The sequence below is a fragment of the Saccostrea echinata genome, unplaced genomic scaffold, assembly GCF_033153115.1.
Source record: "Saccostrea echinata isolate AGI-Se365-2 ecotype Australia unplaced genomic scaffold, CSIRO_AGI_Sech_v1 ptg000002l, whole genome shotgun sequence".
In the NCBI taxonomy this organism is placed as follows: Eukaryota; Metazoa; Mollusca; class Bivalvia; order Ostreida; family Ostreidae; genus Saccostrea; species Saccostrea echinata.
In genome coordinates, this window is record NW_026889751.1 from 13,976,485 (window position 1) to 14,003,365 (window position 26,881).

The 26,881-nt window shown below is 34.1% G+C and overlaps 1 protein-coding gene across 1 annotated transcript in view; it reads right to left on the reverse strand.

Moving 5' to 3' along the window:
- LOC133173349 (cysteine-rich motor neuron 1 protein-like) overlaps positions 1-26,881 on the reverse strand; it is a 216,010-nt gene that overhangs the window by 123,547 nt on the left and 65,582 nt on the right. The window contains exon 2 of the mRNA XM_061308338.1: positions 21,783-21,900. Within this exon, the coding sequence (XP_061164322.1) occupies positions 21,783-21,900 (118 nt within the window). The remainder of the gene's footprint in view (positions 1-21,782; positions 21,901-26,881) is intronic.

A 26,881-nucleotide genomic window follows, 5' to 3' on the forward strand; every position in this document is an offset into this window, starting at 1 on the left:
TATCGGGTTTCGTCAAAACACTTGCACTTGACGAACCCGCGCCCGTGATCTAGAACATAGCATATAATATATATTTTTAATATGTCTGTATTAGTGAGGATATTGATGCATGTATACATATAACAAATAATTGATCTTGTAATCATTTGTGAAACATAATTCAGATATACCCCCAGTGAGCAAAAATCCATTAAATGCATGTCAGATATCTTAGAAATCAGTATAAAATGTTTATGCATTTTTTGTACTGTGCTCCAAATGTTTCATTGTAGGCCTAACTATCACAATTTTATGCTTCAGATCGTCAGTCAGTGAAAGGGGTAGTGATTTTAAATCTATTTAGACAAAACATAAATAAATAAATAAATAAGTATAATACATATAATTTACCCTAAAGTTTTTATCTGTCATCAATTCTTCATTGCGACTTTATTATTATAGTCTATAACAATATACGGATTTGTTTTATCTAAGAATTCAGCACCGTGAAAACACATGGAGAGAGAGAGAGAGAGAGATCGAGTCCTTAGAATGTGTTTTTAAAAAAAACAAACAATAAACTGGGAATATATTCTTTGAAAGGTATGGTCGTAAGTTGTTTATAGCCAGTTTTTTTTTTAACCCTGGCCAACGAAGTAGAATTTTTTTGGATAATAAGTTTTACTCTTTTTTAAATCTTTTGTCAGCTTATTCTGGTATAGTACCTCCTTCCTCAGTATTAACTACTATAGTATTAGTATCATGATATGTAGAATGGTAGATTCCAGTTGAGATTGAAAAAGGGGGGGGGGGGATTACAAACAAATGACAGCAAAACTTGCATCTAATGTAGTTATCTTCAGTTTATTCTCAAAAGTAGTCTTGAATTTAACTTTCTTTATTGTTAATTAATAGAATTCAATCTAGAAATTGAAAATTGTTTAAGACTTTCCTACTTCTCATATTTTTTCCTCAAGGGGGGGGGGGGGGGGTACCTGGTGTGGCGGCGCCACTTTTCACGAAAAAGAAAAAAATTCATAAAGAAAACTGAAAAAAATATATATATAAGGGCAAATCTTATTGCTTCTCTGAGTAAAACCTTTTTTAAGCAAGCTTTTCTTGAGTAAAATCAATCTTGCGCTGATTGTAGGACAAATAAACACCTGTACATGTTTTTCACTTATGACTAGATTTTGACCCGTGCGTGCACGGGTTGACATTGTTATGAATGCATCCATGTGCATATCGGACATTTACAAAATAGATACATCGACACATTCATATTGTAAGGTATTTTTGAAATAAACAATGAATGTTAATATAATTCTGTTTTGTTTTTTTTTGTGTTTGTTTTGTTTTGTTTTTGTTTTTTTTTTTAATTGTTGCGTAACGGCGTAGTGCAGAATGGGTTTGACCACCAGTTAGCTATAAATCAAGTCTTGAGTTCGAATCACGCCGGAGCTTACATAAATTTCACCTTTCCAAATTTAATAAAAGAAATTATGGATCGATGTTTATTGAAAATATGACAACAGCAAAGAGTTGAGCACACTGCTGATACATATCAAGCAAAGTAATGAAAATGAAGAATTGTGCTAAGCTGGTATTTTTACACAATCAGTTATTAAAGAAAAGGTGTAAAAAAAATTTGTAACAATTTTAACACTGCAGGTCTCAACTTTTTCAAAATATGACCTCAACAATAAAAGAGTTAAGCACTGCTAATACATATACTTTATATATACAAAGGTAATAGACAGGTTATATAATCTGTAAAAGACTGTCTGTTTTGATAAAAATTAATGTAATATCTTTGAATAAGTACATAGAAAAAGTAATAAAAATAGAAGCTTAATTGAGAAAAAATAAAAACAAATTGGTAATCTTCAAGTACCAATGATGTTTAAAATACATAAAACAAAAGACAGTATTCTTCCGATTTATCGGTATTAAAGGCCCAAAATTCGAGTCTATAATTTTTATATAGTAGTTATTGTAATTTTTGGCGGAAAAAGAATGCCTACTTCACTAAGATGTGATTCTAACTGGAGTTGTAACACCCCCTCCCCCTTCAGTTCCCCTCAAAAAAGCATAAAAGAAAGGAGGGATAAAATAAATCGGGTAGTTACATTAATGTTGCTCCTACGATCATGAGCTTTTTGCCTCCGTTGAGATGGTCAGAGATATAAATAACATATAATAAATGTGTCTCCGAGATGGCGAATGATTACCCACGTGGCCACAATATCACATTTGTATGGATATAAACTCAGAAACGATTACGATAATACAAACATATAGACGTCAGAAGCAAATTGAAAGTGGGGTGGCTATTTGATAGTGGGGGGGGGGGGGGGCTAAAGCAACGAAAAAAGGTAAGCCCCAGTTTTCAATGCCTATATTAAGCCTATCTTTGCAAAAAAAAGTGGGGGGGGGGCTAAGCCCCCCTAGCCCCCCCCCCCCCGGTTCCGACGCCTATGACAAATACGCGTAAATTTTCATTGGAAATTTGCTATATATTCTGTTCATATACATTAATGATTTCTTATTAGAGAAATTATACAATAACAAATATATATCTACTTAGTATATACTTTTGTCTTCTCTGATTTGAACACACTCTCGACCAACGGCTCATACATTCGTGTATAAGAGAGAAACGAACGACAACTATGCAAGGGAGATTGATTTGAACACCGTGATTTAGCGTGAATGTAATGCGCACGCGCAAGATTGTAAAATCCAAGAAATCCAGATGATTTCCGGATTTTTTTGAGGAATTTTCGTTGATTATTAATTAGCGAAGCTTAATTGAGAAAAAATAAAAACAAATTGGTAATCTTCAAGTACCAATGATGTTTAAAATATATCAAATAAAAGACGGTACTCTTCCGATTTATCGGTATTAAAGGCCAAAAATTCGAGTCTACTATTTTAATATAGTAGTATAGATAGTGACCCACATATCAGCAATATCAATGCAGCTCTACTCTTTTTATAAACAAAAACCATAATGTGTAAATGAAATCGAAAGTGTGGATTTTACATTATGGTTACGTATGACAATAACGAAAAATTGCTGATGCTTAATCTTTTTGTACATTTACATGGAAAATAATCATAGAATTTTTGCAAACTTCTACTTTTACAAATCCTCGCAGATAGGATATTTGGGAGAAAAATATTCGAATACTTTGCAGGAGAAAGGGTGTGTGTAGCAAAGACCGTTAAATATATAATAATGGACAGTGACAAGTGATTTTTTAACAAATTTATTTTTCTTAAGAATATTTTTTGAAACGTACATGTATTCCATATTACTCCAAAGAAACTCTATTTAGGGCTATAATGTTTTGAGTTCTATTTGCTAATTAAACCATTCTGATAAATTGCGAAATCCCTTTCCAATTAATCTAAAATTTTCCCTGTTTCTGTATCGAAAACGACGTTCAAATTATTGTTACAAATGCATGAATCGATTACTAGTAGTCCGTCCAACTTTTTTCTTCCTCCTCTTTTCCAAATAATTTAGATTTTTTACAAGTATATGTTAAAAACTCGCAATTTCAGGATCTAAGGATTTCGCATTGAAAGTCTATTTCAATTTAAATAAAACTTTTTGCAACTTAACTTCTATCCAGTTATAAATATAATGAGCTCTTTAGTTCAGAAACATTCGTTTCAAGATCATTTCAGTTATCTTGTCAATTACTTTTTCCTGACTGCCCCCTTCCCAACTTTGAAAAACGATACTACGTGCCTGGACGCACATGCCAAAGATCAGCTTTATACCTGCAGGCCTGTAAAGAAAAATCCGGAAACCACAGTCGGACAGACTATCAGCATTTGAAGCTTGTCGTATATTGTTTATGATGATCAATACTTACCGGTAACTAGGAGAGAAGCATCGCTCAAAAATGTGTTGAAGGGATATAAATAGAATGTTCCTCTTTAGTATTATATCACATAGGAACCAGGTAGAAAAAAAAATACCAAGACAGTCACACAGATTATTATACCCCCCCCTCCCCCGCCTGAAAAGTGGGGGGGGGGGTATATATACGCTTTAGGGTACACATCTCTAATCTGCAACTCCTCTTATACGACTGGATAAGATTTAATGATACTTTAACGAATCTTTGTTGCAAGTGCCATTGTGCGCCTCCTGTTTAACTTTTTGATCAGACACATACTTCGGGTCTCCCATAGCAAAACATGGACTTTGCCATTATAAACGTATGCGAGACAGGGTATCATTTTGTGAGCCCAGTACTCCAGTACCTCTAGTTTTTTACTACATGTATCTATAAAATCCGATCAGTTACATGTAAATACTAGGTTGCCATACATGTAAAGACGGCAATGTAAAATCAAGTTCCAAATCCTTTAAAAAGTGTTAAATTAATTATGATGTTTAATATAATAATATTAGTACTAGTTTTTAATTCAAAGTCACATATTCATACATGTAAAATCGATCAAAGTATTTTTTTCGCGCTACGACGTTACGTTACAGAAAATGACGTTCTACTAACATTTTTCCTTTAAAACACTATCATACTTCAGATTCTCTTTTTCAAAAAATATAATCGATATCGAAAAAAGAAAAACGGCAAAGAAAAGCTAAAAGTCTTCACTATCAATTGACAACAACCTGTTAATTTTTGAGACAGGGCCATTTTTGATGGTTCGTGGCTCTTGCTCTTTATCATGTTCAAAATGCTTATGAAAAATATACTTTTGAAATGTACTCTGTTTTATACCCGTGGTTGGAGGTAGAATATATTTTGTGTGCATAAAAGAGTCTGGCGCAGGTGATTAATGAGGATTAATCTGAGAATTTTTGTGGAAATCTGTAAGAAGAGGTTGTTCTCTAACTGAATCGTGCTTGGGAAAAATGTGTGTTGGCTTTGTTTTAATACAGATTACGATATTGTGTGGAAAATACCCTCAAATTTGTAGGTAAGTTGAATTTCTCAGGAAATATTTTGTATCCAAGTAATACTATGACTTTTCCCAAGCACATTTCGGATACACAAGGATACGATGAGTTTATTTATGTAACAAAATGTTAATAATTATTGTGTTAATCAGCTGCGCCGAAGCGATTTATATGAAAAACTTCAAAAAATTATAAATGACCGTCACGTGATCAACAAAGGCATGTGATATCATAACAAATATGCTAATATATAGCCGAGGAAACCCTTTATATAAATTGGAAGTACTTAAGTTCAATACTTATAAATTAAAACCAAAACCGACCTCGCAATGACATATTATGTTTTGAGTGCATTTTAAAGCTTCGGGAAGCCTTAACATAGCTGCGTATAAAAGATACTTTTCCACTGGACCCAACTGCTTCTGTGTCAAAGGCAATTCGACCAACACCACCTACAGATCCTCAACAAACAGCCACAATCATGTACAGACACAAACGCTCCAACAGACACTTTTTAAGGAATGTCCTGGGGAATTTGACCACTACTCAAGACACAGAGCAATTTTCTCTGTGCCAGGATGCCAAGGAACTCCCCAAACACAGGTATGCATGGTTTCATGACAAAACCCCCAGTTCTATTTAGAAGCTTTATCCTAATTATTCCAGGCTGTCTGCTCATTTTGATATAGTAGATTTTGTGGATAATGCTTCTTTAATGCAAACAGAGAGGGTGCTATCTAACAATGAGGATGGCCAGCTAATTTTGAAGTCTGGTCATTCAAAACCCAAGTTAGAAAAAGTTAGAAAGAGAATAATTTCTCAGTGGTCGGTAGCAAATTTGGCTATTCTTCAAAAATGTCAACCAAATACCTGCTTGCTCAGGCTCAAATTATAGATTACCTTTCATATACATTATGAATTTATCAGCTATTTTCAAGTCATGACACTAGATCAGTCTTCTTTTATGATCATGAATACAGAAATTAAGCTGCAGCACTTGCATAAATTTAGATGAGGGACAAATGTTCCCAAAATCCAGACAGTTTTTCTGAAACCATCCCAAAAACCTGCTGTGTCTCTGGGATGCAAATGGTAGATATTTGCATCCCAGAGACACAGGGCCTCTTACACTCCTAGGGTTTGGAGATATGTAGAAATTTAATTCAAAAAAAGGCTGCATGGTGCATCAGTGCATTTTCCCACACCTGTTCTATTCCAAGGTGTTTAGAGCATCATCCAGTGCATGAACACCCTACAAAAAAGAAACCCTCAGGTCTTATCCTTACTGCTTGGGAAGATGAGCTGCATGATGATTACATCGATGGTATCAACTCATGTTATGTGACTTGTAAGGGATTCCCCAATGTATCGAAACTAATCACATTTTCGTTTGAGTATTTTCCGTACGGGTTCTTGTCTAATATTGGTTTATTTACAGTTTTCATAATCTACAGAACAAGAGTATGTTTCCTGATATGATTTGAAGTGTTTATAAACATAAATATTTATTATTATTTTTATTGGAATTTGTGCCTATACGCGAGAGAAAATAGTGTTAGGGTCATGCGGTCAACAAAAGTGACATGTCGTGCAAACAAAGTTTTGATTTATAAATCAATAAATGTTTTATATGATCAGAAGTGTTTTGAAAACAGATTTTTAAAGAAAATTCACAAAATTGAACATTGTACAAACCAGGTTATTTTTACAAGATTGACGTGCTGGTGGTTTATAAATAAACTAATTCTTGCGCTGTTATGCTAATGAACAGAGCAGTTTTCCCGCGTTAGTGATGAATTGTTCAACACTGAGAACACTGCTACATTTGTAAACAAAGCGGAAATTTGCAGTAAAGAAGGTCGAAGTAAATCAACTACTAATCTCAAACAGAAAAAATGAGCTGTACCATTTGAAAAAACAATTTTGAAATTAAAGTTCTTATTTCTTGTGAAAGCAATAGAAGATTTCGATTGCTTCAAGGGTTAGATTTTTTCAGCAGCGGACAACTTTGTGCTCCAATTTTTCCCCCGTTAAAAACACTGTTGAGAATTCATGTCTTCCACAATCTAGATCTTTTTCAAAGCAAGCTTTAAATACAGCAATGGTCACTTAACGCGCCTGTGATTCTTATCTCATTAATTGTCAGCACTACATTGGAAAGTGGTTTCCTTTGATATGTTCAGCTGTGTCTTGCTATCAGATGCTGGCCATGTGATAAAGTGAATTAATAGTACTGAAGGCAATAAATAAAAACAAAAAAAAAATGAAGTGGGGTGTTATTGATAAATTAAATGTGAAATGCATATTTATAAATGTTAAGAGATCAAGAAATCAAATTAATTCAGGAGTAGATAGATCATGTAAATAGTCAATATCATGCCATTGTGATGAATTTAAAGTCTTCAGTCGAAAAGCCGAAAGAATTGAAATATTAAACGTGCATACATGTATCAACGAAAGTCAAGTAGCTGAATTTCAAGAAAGAAATGATATATAAAATGTGCATATCAATTAAAGTCAAGCAGTTATATTTCAAGAGTGACTAAACCAAACGAAAGGACATATAAAATGCTCGTTTCAGTTAGAAGTCAAGAAGTTGAATTTCAAAAGTAGCTTAATCAAGAGAATTGAAATGTTTATTATGCATATCAATGATCATAAAAGACAGGGAGTTAAATTTCAATAGTAACTATATCAAGAAAAATTGAATTATGTAATATACATATAAATGAAAGTAAAAGATATGAATTTTAAGACTGGCTTATTCACGATAATTGGAACATATTGATATGTTTGTCAATTATGAAAGCAGTGAAAATATTCAATGAGCATGTTAATGAAATAATTCAATTTGCACTATTTGCAAATATTTACATTTGCAAATGTTTTCTTTTATATAACACTATTGAAAGCAATGCGTATCTATATCCGTATAAACACGGATTCCTCGCGTCATAAACGTTCGACGTAATTTCTCAGTGACGTCATAAAGGGTCGACGCGCAATCAGAGGATCAAACACGTGCCGTTGGGTTTGAAAAATAAAACGTTTCACGCGTTAAAGATTATAATCAGGCAAGTATAAAATATGAATAAGTCACAAATGTAAATATAAGTAATAAGGTATCATTTTTAAACATCTATCGGGCTATAAATACGGGTTGGTACGAGATCAAATTTACAATAAAGCCCTTCGGGCTTTATGGAATTTGATCTCGTGACCAACCCGTATTTATAGCCCGATAGATGTTTAAAAATGATACCTTATTTCTTAAATAATAATTGTACTGCTTGTAATACTACTGTAGGTTTGGCCTATTAGTTTGAGATATGTTTGTTTAAAGCTTCTCTTTGTTTTTTTTGTCTAGTTAGGAGTTGTTTTAGTTCTGTAATATGATTTTACAACAATTGTGCCATTTTACCCTATTTGTAATTTCTAGTCACTTGATATATAATATTTCTGTCAGATGATATTGAGTGCCCAAAAAACTATTCTCCGTAGTTTTAATGATGGTAGTCTGTGCTCTGTGACCATTTCAATGACGGTATCCTTTAATAGTGAGCGCAGCGAGCTCTAACGACAACGCCTGGGCGAAGAGAAAATTTGGACTTAACACATTGATCCAAACGAATTTTTTTCCGCAGTAACTTTTGGACCCACAATGCATCGCTTGTTTAAGCTACGTTCTCGCGAGAATAACAACAACAGTTTAACAAAAAAATAAACTTGCCTTGATTTAATGGATATATTGCAGATACATAGTAAATAAAACGTTCTTCAATAAAGTCAACAATGTTCAGGCTTCGGTTTGGTAATGTAACTTAAATATGACGTCATGTGACGTCAGGGTCTAGACGCACCAAAATGTCACGTGCAGTTTGACGATTGAGCCCGATCTAAATTAAGCCTGAATAAATATCTGCGCTCGCCCTAACAGTCGCACCGTCAACGTATTATTTTCTTAAAATACAAATTACTTTAAATGCAAGCTACATTGTCATTTTACGAAAAATCCCAAAATTAACTAGATTATTTGTTTCTATGTTCAAAGGATCGATTTGTAAATTATTATACATTCCAGTAGATAAAAAAAAATAAATTAATAAATACATGTTTTAAAAATACATGATGGAAAAGGTGTAAATAAAATGATATAATTTTATTTCTCAAAGAAAACAAAAAGAAAAGATTTTAAAGTGATAGTTTTCATCATTGCACATAATATCACATAATCCAAATATGAATTAGAGACCTCAACTCATTTAAACATTATATAATAAATACCATCAACTCGTAATAGTACTTTCAGTACTTTGATTTTGATAAAGCTTTTAATTTAAATGGTATACACAACGGTTTCGACATCATTGACCCAACTTTGTCTCCCCAGCCAGTAGAATCAGCAAATCACCCCTCTGCTACTAATAACCCAGAAATTTTTGCTAAGGCTATGGCTCAAATTCTCACAGAAATTGAAGTAATTATGTTCAAGTCCCTAACCCCCTTTGATTGTAAGCCTATTGAGCATTATTCCAAAATCTGATGGAGGTATAAGAATAATTCATGACTGTAGTTGTCCAAAAGGGGAAGCAGTCAATGAATATGTTTCTGATTCTTACAAATTTAAGTACCAATCGCTAGATGATGCTACTCGGCTGGTGAGACAGATTTACTTCATGGCCAAAGTTGACTTGAAATCTGCTTATCGCTCTGTCCCAATTAGCTCTGAAAGTCAAAAGGTAACAGGTTTCAAATGGATTCTTAACAATCAATATTCTTATTTTATTGATACTTAATTACCTTTTGGATCTAAAGAGGCTCCTGGAATTTTTTTCATTGTCCTTCCCAGGCAGTAAGACAGATCATAGCCTGGAAAGGTTTCTCTATTGTTGCTTACCTTGATGACTTTTTTTTCATGAGAGCTCAAAACAATGGTGTCATAAATTTTTCTCACAATTGTTAATTTTATTATGCATTATTTTATTACAATTATTTTATATTAATTGGAAAAAGATTCAAGACCCCTCTGAAGCCCTTGTTTTCCTTGTTATTGGGATTGATAGCCCCCCCCCCCCCCCCAAAAAATGCAACTCTAATTGCCACAGATTAAGCTACAAGAGCTTTGTGCTGAACTTGCACAATTTCTCAGGTGTCAGCATGCCTAAAAGTGTCAGCTTCAATCCCTTGCTGGGAAACTGAACTGTACAGCATCGGTAGTGTAGGGCGGAAGAGTTTTCCTACACCGCATCATCAACGCCCTCTACAAACTAAAGCATAAAAGCCATGAAATACACTTATCATACACCATAAAGCAAGGCATTGCTTGGTGGCACAGGTTTCTAGAAACCATCAATGGCAAATCACTTCTTCTTTACACACTCCCCATGACAACATTGCACACAGATGCTTGCCAAACAGGGGCTGGTTCTAATGTAATTGGGAAGTTGATTTTCCTTTGCAATGACTTTTCATATTAGTGAGAAGGAGATCTTAGCAGTTGTCCTCCCACCTCAAAGATGGGCACTCTTGTGAGCTAGTCATGTCATATTCTTCTGGGACAATTCTGCCACTGTCTCCAGCATTAATAAAAGTTCTTCAAAGTTTAATATTCTTATGAAATGCCTTCATAGCCTCTTTTGCTGTAGGCAATATATAACTTTAGGTTTGCAGCCCAACATGTCCCTGGCAAGGACAATGTTCAGACAGATTTCATATCAAGACTGCATGAATCATACAATTTTGCTTCTGTGCTTGCCCCCCCCCCCCTTCATCAGAGTGGCGTCCTCCCCCATAGGAGATATGGTCACCTTTCTCAGGATTCGTTTAATTTTCTTTATAACAGGCTTAGACCTTATCTCCTCCCTGGATGGCAACACTGCATACTAGCAGATCAACTTACAGCTCCCATCTATGGTCCTATATTCATTTTGTAATAAATTAAATATACCTTTGGTACCCATATCCTAGTGTTATTGCAGCCCGGAGGACCGGGCTGCTCTATACATATAAGTTTAAGTGTTGGTATATGGGGATTGAGGTGGGAGAAGTTATTCAGAATTAAAGGTTTTCTAAACATTAAAAAGACTGTTAATCAGAATGTTCTTTAATTCCCTTTATAAATTACGAGATACACAATAATTTTACTTCCATAAAGTGAATCTGTAAAAATATATATGTTTTTCATATTTAATATATAAAGTTGCTCATCATTTACTATCGAAAAAACGACAGGTCCCTTTTTTTTAGAACATCGAATTTTACTTATCGCATAAAAACGTAAAAACGTACTTTACACAGTTCGTGTTTTATAATCTTAAAGTGAGACATTTTTTAAAATAGGTGATGCATGTGTCTGGTTTCAAATTATATTTTATGCAGCCAACATTTACTTGAGGAATTGATAAAGTTTAAAAGGGTATTGTTTTTGTTCGATTTTCATCCGACTATAAGTTTTCAAAATAGTCTCTACTATCGTCTCCATCATTTAGACGCATGCCTTTTTCACACATATCGAAGCGGTTTGATGATCAAGACTCATTTCCATTGTTTACTTTATTTATTTCCCAGGCGACAATTGATGGTTACATCAATGTTTTCTTGTCAAATCAGTTGCAAATCAGATTTGATTAACCGGCAATATCGGTTGACTCTAATCAACTGATAATTGGCCAATAATTGAATTCGTATAACCATTTGTTTAAAATAGGCACTAAATTGTATATAAAATGTAAGAGCTTACATTTATAATAATGTTAGTAAAAGTGTAGTATACAGATTAAAATTCTAAATAAAGTATGCAATTTGATTATCAATTAAATATCAGTAGTACAGATTTTTACAATTAATATTTACTTGACTTGGGTAAAAAAAAAAAATCAAGTGTTGTCAGAGTTTTCATCTATATTTTTTTTAAAATGTTTATTTCACAGTTATTGTAGCAAATCCATTAGATTCCATACGAAATGAAAGGTGACCCCCCCCCCCCCCCAATACTGAAAACAAATTTATTTTATTTATACAAGTTTAGTTTCTTCAGTTTAGAGATAAAAATACATAATTCTTTTACCTACTTTTAACAAAAAGCCCACATTGCCCACCTGAGCACATTGGCTAGGAAAAAGCAGAAATAAGTTCAGTATTAAAAAGTTTAAATATAAAAGTGGTTCAGGGGAAGGGGGGAGGTATGATTTAAAGGTGCTTGGATACAGATTTGAAGTTAATATTTTCTCAAATTTTCGGTATAATATCATGACTTATATGTTTTTATAGCAATTCACATGGAAATAAAATAAAAAAACTTACTTTATCTGGAAATTATTGAAGCTACAAATTTCGGGATGTGTTTGATTGACACATCTATGCACTTTCACAAAGTAAACTTTATCCTTAATACTTAAGAAAAGTAGAAATTTTGTTGTGCATTAATGAAAAATATTAATTTAAAACTATAATCCAGAAAATAAAGAGTAGAAATGTGAGAAAGCAAAACCAACTCACCAGTATTGTCAGTCAGTGCTCAGTGATGTGTGCAGAGTTTAACAAATTGAACTCATCCGTGAAACGTACATTGTTTTTGTAAACAGGGCACGAGCTCTGTTATTGTTAATGTTTACGTTTCACCAGGTGTGTTCAATTTGTTAAACTCTGCACACATCATTGAGCACGGACTGACAATACTGGTGAGTTGATTTTGCTTTCTTACATTTCTTCTCTGAATTTTCTGGATTATAGTTTGAATATATTTCATTAATACATAACAAACACATTATTTTTCTTAAGTATTAAGGATAAAGTTTGCTTTATGAAAGTGCTAGGATGTATCAAGCAAACGTGTCCCAAAATTTGTAGTTTCAATAATTTCCAGATAAAATAAATTTTTTATTTTATTTCTGTTTGAAATGCTATTGCAACATATAAGTCATGATATCATACCGAAAACTTGAGAAAATATTAACTTCAAATCTGTGTCCAAGCACCTTTAAGTTTAAATATAGAAGTGGTTTGGGGGAAGGGGGGGGGGGGGGAGGTATGATTTGATTACATTTCCTGAGGATGCTTTTGAATTAATATGACACATATTGGCCTTGCTGTTCTTAAGATAAAAAATTTTATTGATATATCCTTTATATTCCTTTGTATTCTCCTGGGGTCATGATTTGAACAAATTTAAATCTACATTACCTGAGGATGCTTTTATATTATTATGACCAATCATGGCTTTGCTGTTCTTGTTTGAAGAATTTTAAAGATTTTTCCTATGTATTCCTATGTAAAAGTTTGATAACCCATTGTGGCCCCACCCTACCCCCAGGGGTCATGATTTGAACAAACTTGAATCTACACTACCTGAGGATGTTTCCATATGTAAAGCTTTGATCGCCTAATAATACACAGAAAATGATTTTCTGTGTTTCAAGTTCACAGTTTTATATACTTATAGCATTCATGATTGATTTTAAAAATGTATGTTAGCTGTAACAATTTCTTTTTTTTTTCCTTAATTTTTTTTAAAATCAAAAATGTTAAATTAAAGTGACATAAATTATCACTTCATAATTAAAACAACTTCATATAAATGAAATGAAAATGCTTTTTTGATAATTTGAATTTAAAGGGGAAAAAGAGAAGGAAGGAAAAAAGTTGGAATATTTTATTTAGTACATGTAGGGTAATTTGTCTAACTCAGTTTATTTATATCCTTACACAAGATTTCCCCACTGACAACTAAAATAATAACTGTAATTTTTTTTTTGGTATATGTGTTTTAAATAGAATATCTTTAATTACTGAATCCATTGTGCATGTTATAAATACTAAAGTGTGAAAGGGCACTTAGCATATGTGCTGCATCATTAATATTTATATCTCCAAGAAATGATAGGCTGACAAGAACTACATAACAAAATGGCTTAAGAAGAAAATAATCATAGCATTTTTCTTCTAATCAATTTAGATGATACACAATATGACTGTACCGGGTATAAATGTAAATTAAAAGATGTAAGGTGACACTCATCTCTCTCTCTCTATCTTGAAAAGCTGGCAAAGTTTTAAGCCATGTCACTTCACCTTCTTCACTCTTAGACACTGTGATACAATTCAAAAAATTTACATGTTCATTATTTCATTTTTTAGACTTTTTCCAGACAAATGGGGAGAAAATTGACCTATTTTCCATTGGGAATGGGGCTGAATTCTGGCCCCTGAGAAGGTACTGATAAATCCCTGTTATGATATTTTCCTATTTGGAGGAATTTGTTAACAATGATTCAAAATTATTGCATTTCATTTGCCATGCGCGGATAAAGAGGGGAGGGGTAAGTGGGGTCAGGACCCCCCTTGGAAATTGCAGAGGTAGTAAAAGTATATAAAAAAAGACCTTGGACCCCCCTTAGAAAATGTGGACTCCCCCATCAACACCACGAAATACGTGTTTCTCACATTCGGGAAATGGATTTTATGGGGTTTTTTCCTTCTTTTTTTTCGTCAAGTAATTCTCTGGGTAAGGAAGGGAATTTAGGTTTTTTTTTGTTGCTTGTCAAGAAAGTTTTGGGTTGGAACTTTTTTTTTACTGGAGTGGACCCCCGGCCCTGGAAAAAATTCCTGGATCCGTGCCTGTTTGATTTGCCCTTTTTTATTTGTCCAAGTTTTTTGATGTAGAGTTGAACTTCGGTATCTCGAACAGTGATATCTCAAATACCATGGATATGTCGAAGTGATTTGGAAGTCAAAATCCCTTATTCTTTAAGTATTTTACCCTGAATATCTCGAATCATAGGATATCTCTAAGTTTTTTCTTGGTCCCATTGAGTTCGAGATAACGAGGTTTGACTGTAACTTATTGTTTTTACTTGCTTCTTATATATATATGTGCTTTGCCCAGACTGGTAGTTTGTTTTCTGGACAGGCTATCCTAGGCCTAATTCTTTAGAGAGTGGAATAAATGTAATTAGTTGTATCTGCAAATTACATCCAAATCCACCTAACAGTCTTCAAGAAATCGTGTGCACAAAATATGGAAGGAAAAATAATAAGAAACAGAGAATCACTATAAGGTCCTCCATGAAGACGGAAAACCTTCATAAGAAACAGTAAAATCACTATAAGGTCTTCCGTGAAGATGGAAGACCTTACATGGATTGACATTAACGCTTGTCCACTTGTCCGGTACCTGCAGTGAAAAAAAAATACGGACAATTGAATATTGCTTGGCACTTGTCCAATTGGACAAGTGCATTTTAATGTAAAGATGTCTTCAAATAATAAAAAGAACGACTGTTGAAAGTTCATCGGTAAAGACGGAAGCAGTACATAAAAAACGAACTTTGATCCCGATGTGAATTACTATGTTATTGCTATGTTCACACTCGATCGGGATCGAAGTTCACTAATTGCACACTACTGCAAAGGCATGAAAGTTACCTCGAGTTACTAAGTTTAGATTCTGTTTGATGTTGACAGTTTCATTTTGTGAACATTTATGTTGTTGTCAGGATAGAAAGTAAATTTTGTTTTATGTGTTTGTTGTATTTATAGATAACATCACTAATCAATCACATGTAATGGACTTTATTTTAGTTTTCAAGATGACAGTATTGTATCTTTATTGAACAATTTTCGGACAAGTGAAGCTGAAGTTCGGAAAAGTAAATGTCTCGGTCACTTGTCCAAATGGACAAGTAGGGAAAAAATTAATGTCGAGCCCTGCCTTAATAAAAAGAAGAATCATTATAAGGTCTTCCATGGTGACAGAAGACCTTAATGAATCCAATCAACTTTGGAATGTTTGCATATGAATGGTGCAATTGTAGTTCCTGTGACAATTTTCAAAATTTATTTCCTATATCGTCCCATGTTATAATCTGATCACCTATTGTGATGCCCTCCTACCCTCAGGGGCCAAAATATATTTAATTAAGTATCTACACTATCTTAGGAAGCTTTCACTTCTTGTTCTTGAGAAAAAGATTTTAAAACATTTTTGTTTATATTTCAATCTTATACTTTGATCTTCTACCTTAGCCCAACCCAGGGCTCGACATTAACACTTGTCCGCTTGTCCAGTACCAGTGAAAAAATAATACAGACAAGTGAATATTACTGGGCGCTTGTCCGAATGGACAAGTGCATTTAAATGTGAAGAAGTCTCAAAATAATAAAAAGAACGACTGTCGAACGTTCATGAAGTTTGGATTCTGTTTGATGTTGACAGTCCATTTATGTTGTTGTTAGGACAGAAAGTCTAGATAAAATTTTGTGTTATGTGTTTGTTGTAAACATTGATAAATATCAACAACATCATGAATTAATCAAGCACATGTAATGGAATTTAGTTTTCAAGTTGACAGTATTAGATCTTTATTGAAAATTTTTTGGACAAGTGAAGTTGAAGTTCGGACAAATAAATGTCTTGGTCACTTGTCCAAATGGACAAGTAGGAAAAAAAGTTAATGTCGAGCCCTGCAACCCTACCTCTGGGGACCATGATTTGAACAATTTAGATTCTACACTACCTCAGGAAGCATTTGAATAAGTTTTATCTCTTCTGGCCCAGTCGTTCATGAGAAGAAGATTTTTAAAGAATTTTTTTTCCATATATTTCAAAAATTTGATCTTCTATTGAGGCCCCACCCTACCACTGTGGCCATGATGTGTATAAGTTAGAATTAGCCAGTCCTCACCGACCTTTCTCCAGATAAATACGTGACTGTAAGATCCAATGTCCACTTACATATATCACTGAATATTATTCTCTGCCAGTAATTGTTGACAATTTTGTAACGGTTGGCTCTGCACCAAGAAAGCTGAGTTTTACGATTGACTTCACAAAGTCCGATTCATTTTCTAACAACTCTCCTTAAATACCCCTGCTTATACAAAGTTCTCTGAACAGTTTGTTTTGAAACAGTACCCATGGGTAGATTCTTTGTTGGTTAAATAAGGCAGTGATATCAGACAAACTTCGTTTTCTGTTTTCTTTTACTGTCCTCAAAAGTTGTCATGCATCTCTTTCATCCAGTTTTGACTGTTTCCCTTTACTTGGTATATTTTCTATAGTACCTCACTTCCGAAAACAATCTATCACCAATGTTATTGTTGTTTGGGGTATTCCCAATCTACGAGATATTTCTTGCTGTTTCAGTCCCGTCTGAAGAAACAACTACTTCTTTGACATCATTACTCAACTCTCTCTGAGCAGTAGGTATATTGTTTACATTGACAATATACACAGCAGACAAAATTTTGTGACATATAAACTTGTGATAGTCATGAGGACATTCTTAAAATAGTGAACATTTTCACCATCAACAGTACCTTTGTTTATTTATAGAACGCAGATCAAGTTACCGTATATACTTGCTTATAAGTCAGTTTTGTGGGAGTTAAACTTTGGTTCAAAACTCTTTATCCGACTTATACGCGAGATATAAAAAGAATGGTATTTTAGTGGGTCAATCCCTCTAATTCAAGCTTAAAAAATACAACCGACTTATAGGCGGACCGACTTATAGGCGAGTATATACGATATGCTAAAACACCAACAAGAGGCCCATGGGCCTTGAATTGCTCTTCTGATAAACTGTACAACCTATCACTTCTATTTGAAGCCTCAAAGTATCCTGTATATTTAGATAAAACCTTGAAATTCCAATTCACACTCTGAGAACCCAAGATGATTCTAAGCCAATTAGTACCTGAGAGTTGGTCATGGTGACCTACTTATCACTTGTCATTCTCTGAGGACCCATCAACTAAGTTTGATGATTCTAAGCCAATTAATACCTAAAATATTATTTAAAATTATAACCATAAAATTTTATAAGTAGGTCAAAGTGACCTACTTTTCAATTGTTTTACTCCAAGGACCCAAGATGCATCAACTGACAAAGTTTGATGATTCTAAGCCAATTAGTACCTGTAATATTTAATTAAAGCCATAAATTTTCCGAAAGAAGGTCAATGTGACCTACTTTTTAGTCGACCTACTCCGAAGACCCATGATGCATCAACTGACAAAGTTTGATGATTCTAGCCAATAAGTACCCAAAATATTTAATTTACAGCCATAAATTTTCAAAAGTAGGTCACGGTGACCTACTTGTCAGTCAACCTACTCCGAGGACCAAAGATGCATCAACTGACAAATTTTGACGATTCTAAGCCAAATAATTCCTGAAAATATTAAATACAGCCATAAAATTTCAAAAGTAGGTCACCGTGACCTACTTTTCAGTTGCTGTACTCAGAGGACCCAAGATGCATCAACTGACAAAGTTTGATGATTTGTTTTTACCCTATGTGATTATGAACTAATGTCTACTATGGCTATTGAACATCACATAAAAGAAAACGGACTATAGGAACTCTTTTATGTGAGGAGGTAAACAATTTCGTCAAAGGAGCCATATTTCGAACGGAGATTTCAGTGAATATTTTTATGTTGGGATTTACATGCCTAAACGGTAAGCAATGTGGAAATGATAGTGACAGAGAGTCAAATAATCAACCAAATGACTTAATTGAAGCGAACGGCAGTGTGGTCTAGGTGAATAATTCTTGCTATAGTTGGCCGAAGTTGGGGCTTGATTTCCAGACATGAATTATGAGTGGTTGTCTAGAGATTCTGTGGGCGTCAGTCCAAATATCTAGCCCAGCAGAATCTCAATAGAGATTAGATTTGATGATCCTAGTCCTTATAGTAAGCAAAATATCAACATTTTAATAAAATGTAATTTTTGGTCAACTTTGAAGTGACCTTGAGACCACGCCCTTTGCCCCAGGGTAAATCCCCGTGCAAATTTTAATCTACAACATATCCTCATCCTTTTGTGTAAGTTTGGTGATAATCTGCCCAGTGGTTCTAGAGAAGAAGATTTTTTAGCAACCAGTACTTTTGTTTCTATTTTCCTAATTATCTCCCCTTGTTAAAGGGTCACAACCCCAGTTTTAGTATAAAAGGGAGCCCTTGAGCCAAGGATACCCTGTGACAAATTTGACAATAATTGGCCAAGGGGTTCTTGAGTATAATGGCCCATATTCTAAAAAGTTTACGCACACCGCACAAATGGCCATAGCATTAGCTCTTGGAGCCTTTGGCTCAGAAGAGCTAAAAATATGCAATGCACACGACTTTGGACGATCACTTATGACACAATATTGTACCTGAGGATGATTCCATATAAATATGACTAATCATGGTTTTGCTGTTCTTATGAGGAAGATTTTTAAAGTTTTTTCCTATGCATTTCTATGTTAAACTTTGGCTGAGCTAAAATTAAGCTCAGTATCTGCATCTAGGAAAAAAGGACCAGAAAATGAAGTTTGACAGACTGAATGGCAGTTAGAAGGACAGGAATCTAACAGTCCCTGGTTTCACTGGAAGAGGACTAAAAGGATTCTTCAGATAGTAATACCTCCAATATTACCTTGAAAATGAATATTTAAATGGTTGTATTAGAGCACATATATGAATATCAATTCACACCATGTCTTCATTATGTTTTTAATGAGCAAAAAAACACTCCTCTCATGTGAAATTCCTGATATTATTTGGAATGGGAACTTATGACTCAAAACACTGTCTCCATTGAAATGTCACATCTACTAACTTTTGCTACCAATAAAAGACAACTTTCAAATAGCCCCTGGCCACAGACGGAAATCCACAGGAGGTAGGAAAGGCTGGAAAGATTTAACAAGAGGCCCAAGGGACTAGAATTACCCTTCTGAAAATTGTACAACCTTAATCTCATCTGTTTTAAGCCTCTTGGTAACCTATAAGGATATAGCCTTGAAATTCCAAAGTAGGTCAGCATGGCAACAATTGACAAATTTTGATAATTCCCAGCCAATTAGAATCTGAAATAATTAAATTTAGCTATGAAGTTGCAAAAGTAGGTCACAGGGACCTACTTTTTGGTTGATACACTCCGAGGATTGAAGATGCATCAACTGACAAAGTTTGATGACTCTAAGCCAATAAGTATCTGAAATAGCCATCAAATTCCTAAAGTGGCCCCTGGTTTGGGGTGTCTTTTAGAATGATGCAACAGTTTATCAATCAAAACCTGTTGTCACCCCTGCCACAAAATGAGTATTGGTTCTAAGTTATGGGATACACAGAGGTCACAGGAAGGTCAGAAAATATGCCATTTTCCAAGTTTTCTCATTTTTATGCAGATTTTCATTGATTTTACAACACATTTAATTTCAGAAAACATAGAGCACAAGCTTGCCTATCTGCCAAATTTATATATTTCATACACTAGCATCAGATGCATCTTATGTATAAAAATCTCAGATAGGCAAGCTTGTGCTCTATGTTTCCCAAAGTGAAAAGTATCTCAAATTTGACAAAATTCCACCATAATTGTGGAAATTCAGGAAATTGTCCTACTTCTGCATTCTCTTGTGGCCTTCATGTAAGCTTTAAATCAAAATTAGTGCTGGTTTTAAAACAAGCATCATTTTAAGTTCCTAACGACAAGCTATCACAATTTTAACTGTGTTCTGATTTTTACATCAAATAAGGGGCCAAATTCGGCCATTACCATACCTTGTCCTTTGATAATTCCAAGCCAATTAGTACCTGAAATATTCAAATAAAGCCATGATATTGCAAAAGTAAGTCAAAGTGACCTACTTTTTGGTTGATACACTCCAAAGACTCAAGATGCATCAACTGACAAAGTTTGATGATTCTAAGCCAATTAGTAACATAAAAAGCCATCAAATTCAAAAAATAGGACATGGTTACCTACTTTTTAGTTGACACACTTTGAGGACCAAAAATGCATCAACTGACAAAGTTTGATTATTCTAAGCCAATTAGTAACTGAAAAAGCCATCAAATTCCCAAAGTAGGTCACAGTGGCCTACTTCTGGTTAACATACTCCAGGTACCACAGATGCATCAACTGACAAAGTTTGATAATTCCAAGCCAATTAGTATATGAAATATTTAAATTAAGCCATGAAATTGCAAAAGTTGGTGAAGGTGACCTATTTTTTAGTTGACACACTCCGAGGACTCAAGATGCTTCAACTGACTAAGTTTGATGATCCTACACTTCAAAGTGTCCAAAATATGCCTCTAAAACAATTTGAAAATGAATACCTGTAAAATTCCAAAAGTAGGTCACTGTGACCTACTTTTTGATAAATCTGTTTTAAGGCCCCTAGGTGTATCAACTTACAAGGTTTGATGATTCTAAACCTCTTAGTATCTGAAATAATGGCCTTTATAAAGTTTAGAAAATGAAAAGCCATAAAATTCAGAAAGTAAGTCACAGTGACCTACTTTTTGGTTGACACATTTCAAGGTCCCATGATGCATAAACTGACAAGTTTTGATGATCATAGGCTTCAAAGTATCAAGTTATGCATCAAAATTAAAATGAAAATGAATACCTGCAAAATTATAAAAGTAGGTCACTGTGACCTACTTTTGAGTCAACAATATGAGGTCGGAAGATGCATCAACTGACAAGATTTGATGATCCTAGGCCTTATAGTGGGCAAAATACAAAGGATTAAACAAAACGTAAATTTTGGTCAACTTTGAAGTGATCTTGAGACCATGCCCTTTGCCCCAGGGTGATTCCCTGTGCAAATTTTAATCTACAACATGCTAATTATCTCCCCTTGTTTAAGGGACACATCCCTAGTTTTAGTAAAAATGAAAGCCCTTGGGCCAAGGACACTCTGTGACAAATTTGAAAAAAATGGCTAAGGGGTTCTTGAGATATGGCCCAAAAAATCCAAAAAGTTTACGCACACAGCACAACCACACAAATAGCCATAGCATTAGCTCTTTGATCCCTTGGCTCAGAAGAGCTAAAAAAGAAAAATGACCACTTACCCTGGAGGTTCTAGGCAGCAACCATCTTTACTTTGAACACTTGGTAACAAGTGACTGTCTTTCGGACAAACGGGAAAATAGTCCTGAATCCATGGACACACCACAGATTGGCACTTCTCTAAAAGAACAATCATTTGACATTATCATTAAAGGATTTTTGTGGTTTTCTTTATTGTTTCTGAATATGTCCCCATAAGCATATATGTGTGAATTATAATCTCTCTCTTTCTCATAAATTATTTTATTTATAGCCTTATTTTTCATGACAGTTTTTCTTTTACTTTCAGTATTTTCATGGCAGAATCATGAAAATATGATGAAAGTAAATTATTAGAATGGTGATCAATCAATGAAAGGTACAGAATAAGGAATGGTCACAGATTTTTTTTAATGGATTGAAGTCAAAAATGAATACACTCTATTTAAGTTTATTTTGCACATGATTGATTGACAATGATGAACATACATGGGCTTTCTTACAAATATAAGTAAGTAAATTAAGTTCAAATTTCTGAATGAATCTAATTATAGCTGTACATACTGCTATGCATTAATCCATAATATTGACCAGTTCTGTGTAGAAATGCTCCTTATTGTTTTCTCACACAATTTGTTGACTTCAGCAAATACCATTTTACTATGATATCACTGAATGCCTTTGCCAAGAACAGTCTTTGAAATATACAAGTACTGATAAATCTGTATTCAAGACACAACATCAACCTACATAACTGACCTTGGAACAAAGGACAACTGTTACATAAAAATGGTCATTAGACAACATTCCTGATAAAACACACCAGCTATAACAAGTAAATCACAACTGCTAGGCCAGGACATTGTACATGTTAATAGGACATCCCCCTTAGCTTGGGATAATGTGCATTCCAGTGCCTTGTTGCACAGTCCTAATGTTTATGGAGAATTTACACCTTCAATCATTTTCTCTGTCTCTCCTAATTAATGCATGATTGTGGCACATATGTATCATTTTTGATAAAATATAGATAAGGAGATGGGTGAACATGACGAGCGATAAGCCTATAGTGTGACAACATGAAGATGAAAAATTAAATTTCAATTACATCAAAATTTTCCTTGATATTTCGTCTAACATTAAAATATACTTTATGTAAAATCTCTACAATTTGCAAAAATCCCTCAAAGATTGAAAGTATTTGCCTGTGAAATATTAGACATACACTAAAGCGGGCAAAAAGAGTCATTTTCGCATACTATAACACTATTTTTCGATATGAGTGGGTCTTCGCTCCACCTTTTTGAAAGTTAATTCTCAAAGTTTACATAACAAGAGGCCCATGGGCCTTGAATCGCTCTTCTGATAAACTGTACAACCTATCACTTCTATTTGAAGCCTCAAAGTATCCTGTATATTTACATAAACCCTTGAAATTCCAATTCACACTCTGAGAACCCAAGATGATTCTAAGCCAATTAGTACCTGAGAGTTGGTCATGGTGACCTACTTATCACTTGTCATTCTCCGAGGACCCATCAACTAAGTTTGATGATTCTAAGCCAATTAATACCTAAAATATTTTTTAAAATTATAATCATAAAATTTTATAAGTAGGTCAAAGTGACCTACTTTTCAATTGTTTTACTCCAAGGACCCAAGATGCATCAACTGACAAAGTTTGATGATTCTAAGCCAATTAGTACCTGTAATATTTAATTAAAGCCATAAATTTTCAAAAGTAGGTCACCGTGACCTACTTTTCAGTTGCTGTACTCCGAGGACCAAAGATACATCGACTGACAAAGTTTGATGATTCTAGCCAATAAGTACCCAAAATATTTAATTACAGCCATAAATTTTCAAAAGTAGGTCACAGTGACCTACTTTTCAGTCAACCTACTCCGAGGACCAAAGATGCATCAACTGACAAATTTTGACGATTCTAAGCCAAATAATTCCTGAAAATATTAAATACAGCCATAAAATTTCAAAAGTAGGTCACCGTGACCTACTTTTCAGTTGTTGTACTCCGAGGACCCAAGACGCATCAACTGACAAAGTTTAATGATTCTAAGCCAATTAGTACCCGAAATATTTGATTAAAGCCATAAATTTTCAAAAGTAGGTCACAGTGACCTACTTTTCAGTTGTTGTACTCCGAGGACCCATGACGCCTTAACTGACAAAGTTTTATGATTCTAAGCTAATTAGTACCCGAAATATTTTATTAAAGCCATAAATTTTCCGAAAGAAGGTCAATGTGACCTACTTTTTAGTCGACCTACTCCGAAGACCCATGATGCATCAACTGACAAAGTTTGACAATTCTAAGCCAATTAGTACCCGAAATATTTAATTAAAGCCCTAAATTTTCAAAAGTAGGTCACGGTGACCTACTTTTTAGTCAATCTACTCTGAAGACCCAAGATGCATCAACTGACAAAGTTTGATGATTCTAAGCCAATTAATACCCGAAATATTTAATTATCGCCTTAAATTTTCAAAAGTATGTCACGGTGACCTACTTTTTAGTCGACCTACTCCGAAGACCCATGACGCATCAACTGACAAAGTTTGATGATTCTAAGCCAATTAGTACCCGAAATATTTAATTAAAGCCATAAATTTTCAAAAGTAGGTCACGGTGACCTACTTTTAGTCGATCTACTCTGAAGACCCAAGATGCATCAACTGACAAAGTTTGATGATTCTAAGCCAATTAGTACCCGAAATATTTAATTATTGCCATAAATTTTCAAAAGTAGGTCACTGTGACCTACTTTTTAGTCGACCTACTCCGAAGACCCAAGATGCATCAACTGACAAAGTTTGATGATTCTAAGCCAATTAGTACCTGAAATATTTAATTAACGCCATAAATTTTCAAAAGTAGGTCACTGTGACCTACTTTTTAGTCGACCTACTCCGAAGACCCAAGATGCATCAACTGACAAAGTTTGATGATTCTAAGCCCATTAGTACCTGAAATATTTAATTATAGTCATATAAATTGAAAAGTAGGTCACAGTGACCTACTTTTCAGTTGACCTTTTTTGAGGATTCAAGATGCATCAACTTACAAAGTTTTATGATCATAGGACTTAAAATGTCCAAATTATGCCTCTAAAACGCTTTGAAATCGAATGCCTGCAAAGTTCAAAAAGTAGGTCACTGTGACCTACCTTTTAATAAATATGTTTTATGGCCCCAAGATGCATCATCTTACAAGATTTAATGATTCTAAGCCTCCCCGTATTCGAATTAATGACCTTAATTGTTTTAAAAAAGATTAGCCATAAAATTCAAAAAGTAGGTCAAGGTGACCTACTTTTTAGTTGACGTACTTTGAGGACCCAAGATGCATCAACTGACAAAGTTTGATGATCATAGGCCTTAAATTGTTCAAAATATGCCTCTAAATCATTTTGAAAAAGAATGGCCGCAAAATTTAAAAAGTAGGTCACCGTGACCTACTTTTGAGTCAACATGATATGACGTCCTTAGATGCACCAACTGGAAAAGATTTGATGATCCTAGTCCTTATAGTAAGCAAAATATCAACATTTTAATAAAATGTAATTTTTGGTCAACTTTGAAGTGACCTTGAGACCACGCCCTTTGCCCCAGGGTAAATCCCCGTGCAAATTTTAATCTACAACATATCCTCATCCTTTTGTGTAAGTTTGGTGATAATCTGCCCAGTGGTTCTAGAGAAGAAGATTTTTTAGCAACCAGTACTTTTTTTTTCTATTTTCCTAATTATCTCCCCTTGTTAAAGGGTCACAACCCCAGTTTTAGTATAAAAGGGAGCCCTTGGGTCAAGGATACCCTGTGACAAATTTGACAATAATTGGCCAAGGGGTTCTTGAGTTATGGCCCATATTCTAAAAAGTTTACGCACACCGCACAAATGGTCATAGCATTAGCTCTTTGAGCCTTTGGCTCAGAAGAGCTAAAAATATACATTTTTTGGTTACCAAAAATATGGAGCAATAACCCACTATACCTTAAAAATATACTTTTATGACATACGATTCGCATCTTTTCGAGAAATACTTGAAGTCCATTAAGTCAAGGGTCATATCACAAACATGATTTAAATGCCACTGTTCGTCAGGACTTGTGTAGTCTAGTGGTTAGCGTGCTAGTCTCGAAAGAAAATGATACTCAGGATTTTTATTGCTAGGGTTCGAACCCCACGAATACCACATTAATTTTTTTAATAAAAGCATAAATTTTTCCGAGAAAATTTTCCTCAGAAAAGTTTTGTTTATCACAATTTCATAAATTTCAATAATGAGAACTTTACTCTAAATATTAAATTCACAAACTGAACATGCTTTTTATATATCTGAAGCTATAGGCTTTCTGCACGCTATGTTCGCCCATCTCCTTTATATACTGCCACCATCCTGTTATTGTTGGATTCTTTATCAAGTAATGTTCAAAAAGACAAAGATTACTTCAAATACATTGATTCATTTCATTGCCAACATTTTTACAAATATATAAACAATCAGAAAGTATTAAGGTGCATATGAGAACTATCAATTAAGTACAGGTCCACCTAAGAATCAGGCAAAATCAAATTTTTGTGATAAGTCATTGTTTGAGAATCGACTTGAAACTTCACATGGTTATGCATCAGGACATATGTATTACATATATTCAATGATTTGGAAATGTCCAGGCTTGTTCTAATTTAATAGGCAATATATTGAGGAAAATATTACGAGCATGGATAGTACAAATCCATACAACGGTATGGATATTGAAACCTTAAAAAATTAAAACAGCAAACATTATGAGAGAAATTAAGTGATAATGAACAACGAAATCAGCTATTTAAAAATTACAATTTTAAATTTTAAAAGTTTGGAAAATTGTGAGTCTAGCGTTTACTACCCCGATGATTACTTCCAATATTAGTGAATTTCTGTTATCGTTCTTGATTTATGACCTAATATGCCGCTTGAGGGCACTCCATTGTTAATAGACCTTTGCACGATAATTGCGGTACTGCTCCTTTGCAGGGCAAAATGATATACTTTGGTGAAATATGACGTAAAAGTAATTGTTAAATATACCCCATTTAATTATCTATCAAGAAAAACTTTGC